The sequence below is a fragment of the Taurulus bubalis genome (assembly GCF_910589615.1).
Source record: "Taurulus bubalis genome assembly, chromosome: 14".
NCBI classification, from domain to species: Eukaryota; Metazoa; Chordata; class Actinopteri; order Perciformes; family Cottidae; genus Taurulus; species Taurulus bubalis.
The window spans coordinates 27,221,328-27,224,161 of NC_136602.1; the positions used below are offsets into that span (position 1 = coordinate 27,221,328).

At 53.2% G+C, this 2,834-nt stretch overlaps 1 protein-coding gene across 1 annotated transcript; it reads right to left on the reverse strand.

The window, feature by feature from the left end:
- Positions 1–858: 858 nt before the first annotated feature.
- On the reverse strand, positions 859–2,559 carry socs5b (suppressor of cytokine signaling 5b; the record flags this gene model as incomplete). The annotated part of the gene is made up of 1 exon (XM_079230079.1): positions 859–2,559. Exon 1 carries the CDS (start codon positions 2,548–2,550, stop codon positions 859–861), a length of 1,692 nt encoding a protein of 563 aa, XP_079086205.1. The 5' UTR covers positions 2,551–2,559.
- Between the last annotated feature and the right edge of the window lie 275 nt (positions 2,560–2,834).

Below are 2,834 nucleotides of genomic sequence, written 5' to 3' on the forward strand. Positions count from 1 at the left end.
GAAAAACTGTCAAGACAGCTGCGACAACTGCAGCTATGGCGAGAATTGTTAAGGGGGACAGATGGTCAGAAAATATTCGGTTTTGAAAGCGCTGACGTACAGTGGGAATAAAGTTGACGTGTTCCGCTTGCTCACTAAATGGGACACACATTCACCATTACTGCTTCAGGGGGAACAACGTGTTTTTGTTTAAAAAAGGACTAATCTATAGTCTTTACAAAGCACTTCATTTCCCTGATGTGCTGTCCTGAACTCGGTGGACCCTCTCTGAATCTGTCCCTAGCTTAGCTGATGCTTGTGCGTGCAAAGAGATGGCAAAGAATGTGCCTTATGTAGCTCCATCCATGGGACAAGCTCTGACTGCAATAAAATAGCATCTCCAGATCTCTCACTCACACCTAAGGAAGAACAAAAAAAATACAGAAAGCACAAAGTGAACTTTACAATGTAGCCATGTGGGTCTAAATAGCATTTTGGGATGAATACAGGGAGGCATGCAGGCAGGTCTACAGGCAGGGTGATGTTGTGGGATCAGGCAGACATTTAGCACAAAGCAGGCAAAAAAAGACAAAGCACTGATATTTGTGCCTTCCCTCCCTGCCAAAACAACCTGTTCGATACAAAAACATGTGCTTGCCAGACAGCGTTATACTGAATATAATCATATGTATTTTCTGTGATGCAAGTAATAACTAAAACAAAGATTAGAATGAATCTTGTATAGCTTGTTATATTTAAATCCTTCCCTCGCCAGAAAGAGGGCCATATCAGTATAGCGTCTAATTGGCTAATGAGGATTTTTTTGTTTTTAAGTTGAGTAATCCTCCTGCAGTGTGTACAGGCAATGGAGAAGCCACCCTATTTGACCTTGAGTGGCGGTTCCCTCTCCAGCCAGCGAACTCGTACTTTCTGTTTATAGTGATACTCCTTGAGGAAGTCCTGCAGGGCAGGGGGCAGCGGCAGAGAGCCTATACCATCGTAAGTGGTCCAGCGGCAGATGGCGGCTCGTGCCAGGTGCTGCAGGCCAAAGGGAAAGGTCCGATGGAGAGGTGCCGTGAGCAACGGTTCAAAAAACATGCAGGCGCTGGGGTCCTTGTAGTGCTCCAGCAGTCCTGTGACGGTGGAAGAGTGGAAAACACAAGGGTCATGGGCGTCAAAGCTGAAGTTGTGGTTCCACTGCTCAATGCGGGCGTGCAGTGAGCGGTTGTAACGGCGGAAGCTAACGGAGAAGAGATAGTCCTCCTGGGCCGAGTCACGCAGCAGGAAGGTGCCCTCGGGCCGTCCATCCAGCAGCGCCTCGGCCTCGTAGCGGTCCATCACGCCCCAGTAGCAGGGCAGAGCTGTGATGTGCAGTAGGTCTGGCACCAGGCAGTGGATGTAGTCTATCTGAGTGTGAACCTTCCAGGGGCCAGGCTGCTGCCTGCTCTGGTGACCGTCCCCAGAGGCATGCCTCTGCTTGGGCCTCCGGGCCTGCAGACAGAGGGTGGTCAAATCCTCCTCAGAGTCACAGTCCTGGGCTGACGCTACAGCCCCCAACACCGGCCCACATGCCCCTGATGATCCAGCGGCCACAGAGCTAACGGCCCCTGCGGCCCGGCCTTCCCCAGAGGCCTCTCCTGTGCTAGGAGCCATCTTTGGTCCCAGTTTGTAGAGAGAGGAGCCCGGCACTGAGGCCTCCAGGGTGTGGATCTGTGCATTGGGTGGTGGGTCCACACCTTCCTCGATACTAAGTCGACGGCGCTCGCGCAGACGTTCCTCCTCGTCCTCTGGAGATGGGTGGGCCGGGTCAAAGGCGTCCAGCAGGGCAGTGGAAGAATGCGGGCTGACCGGTGCCGTGTGTTGCTTGATCAGGTGCCACTTGTGTGCAAGGTCTGAGCCTGGCGGGAAGGGGCAGGTCTCCAGCATGAGCTCCGTCAGGTGAATCTTCCGTTTGGAGGTGACAGGATTCTTAGCTGAGCGGGAGCGTCTGCGAGCGGGCAGCGGTAAGCACAGCCCTACTGTATCGCTTAGCCGCTGGCGCAAAGACTGAGCGTTCAGACTGCGTCCTCCAGATACAGAGTCACACATCTCCTGGATGGAGCCAACCCCGTAACGCCTGTCCCTACGGTTCCCACTTCCCCGTAGGCGTCCAGACCGCCTATCTGCCTCCAGAGAACTCTGGGTTTTGGTGGAAAATGAGTGTTTTTTCTTGCCTCCGCCCCATGGGGCATGACGGGAATAGGAGTCTCTCCGGGCCATGGGAACCCCCGATCCCCCTCGCACATCCTCAGTGTCCTTATCGATTGTAATCTCCACTATCTGAGGGGTGTCTGACACGCAGTTGTGGTGTCGGCGTCCCACCGTTGCCATCGGCACTGGCAGGAGGCTCTGCGATGAGCTGGAGGCGCTTGATGCATGTGCCTCACCTGAGCTGACGCCGAGGCCGAGATCCACCACACAGTGGATGACATCGGCCTCAGCCCTGCTTTCACTGGGTCCTGAACTGTTGTTGTGAAAGAGTGTCTGACATTTGCTCTTCAGGTTGCTCCACATGTTGCCCACTTTCTTCATCAACAGGAGCCCCCGGGACCTGAAGATGACAGGAAACAAAAATTAGAAATCTCGCAACAGCAATGGGCGCCTACATTTAACACCGAGGCACGAGCTGCACAAAGATTGTCCTACATTTAAAATTCCCAAGACTACTGTGTATCTAGTAATTTGACATGGCGAGAGTATAACGGGGCTAAAGTGTCAGAGGTGGCTGAGCTTGAGTAGTTGGAACAGCGGAGTTAGGAGTTGCCAGGCAGACGTGCAGGGACACAAGGCCACAGCTATAAATGAACCAAGGATCT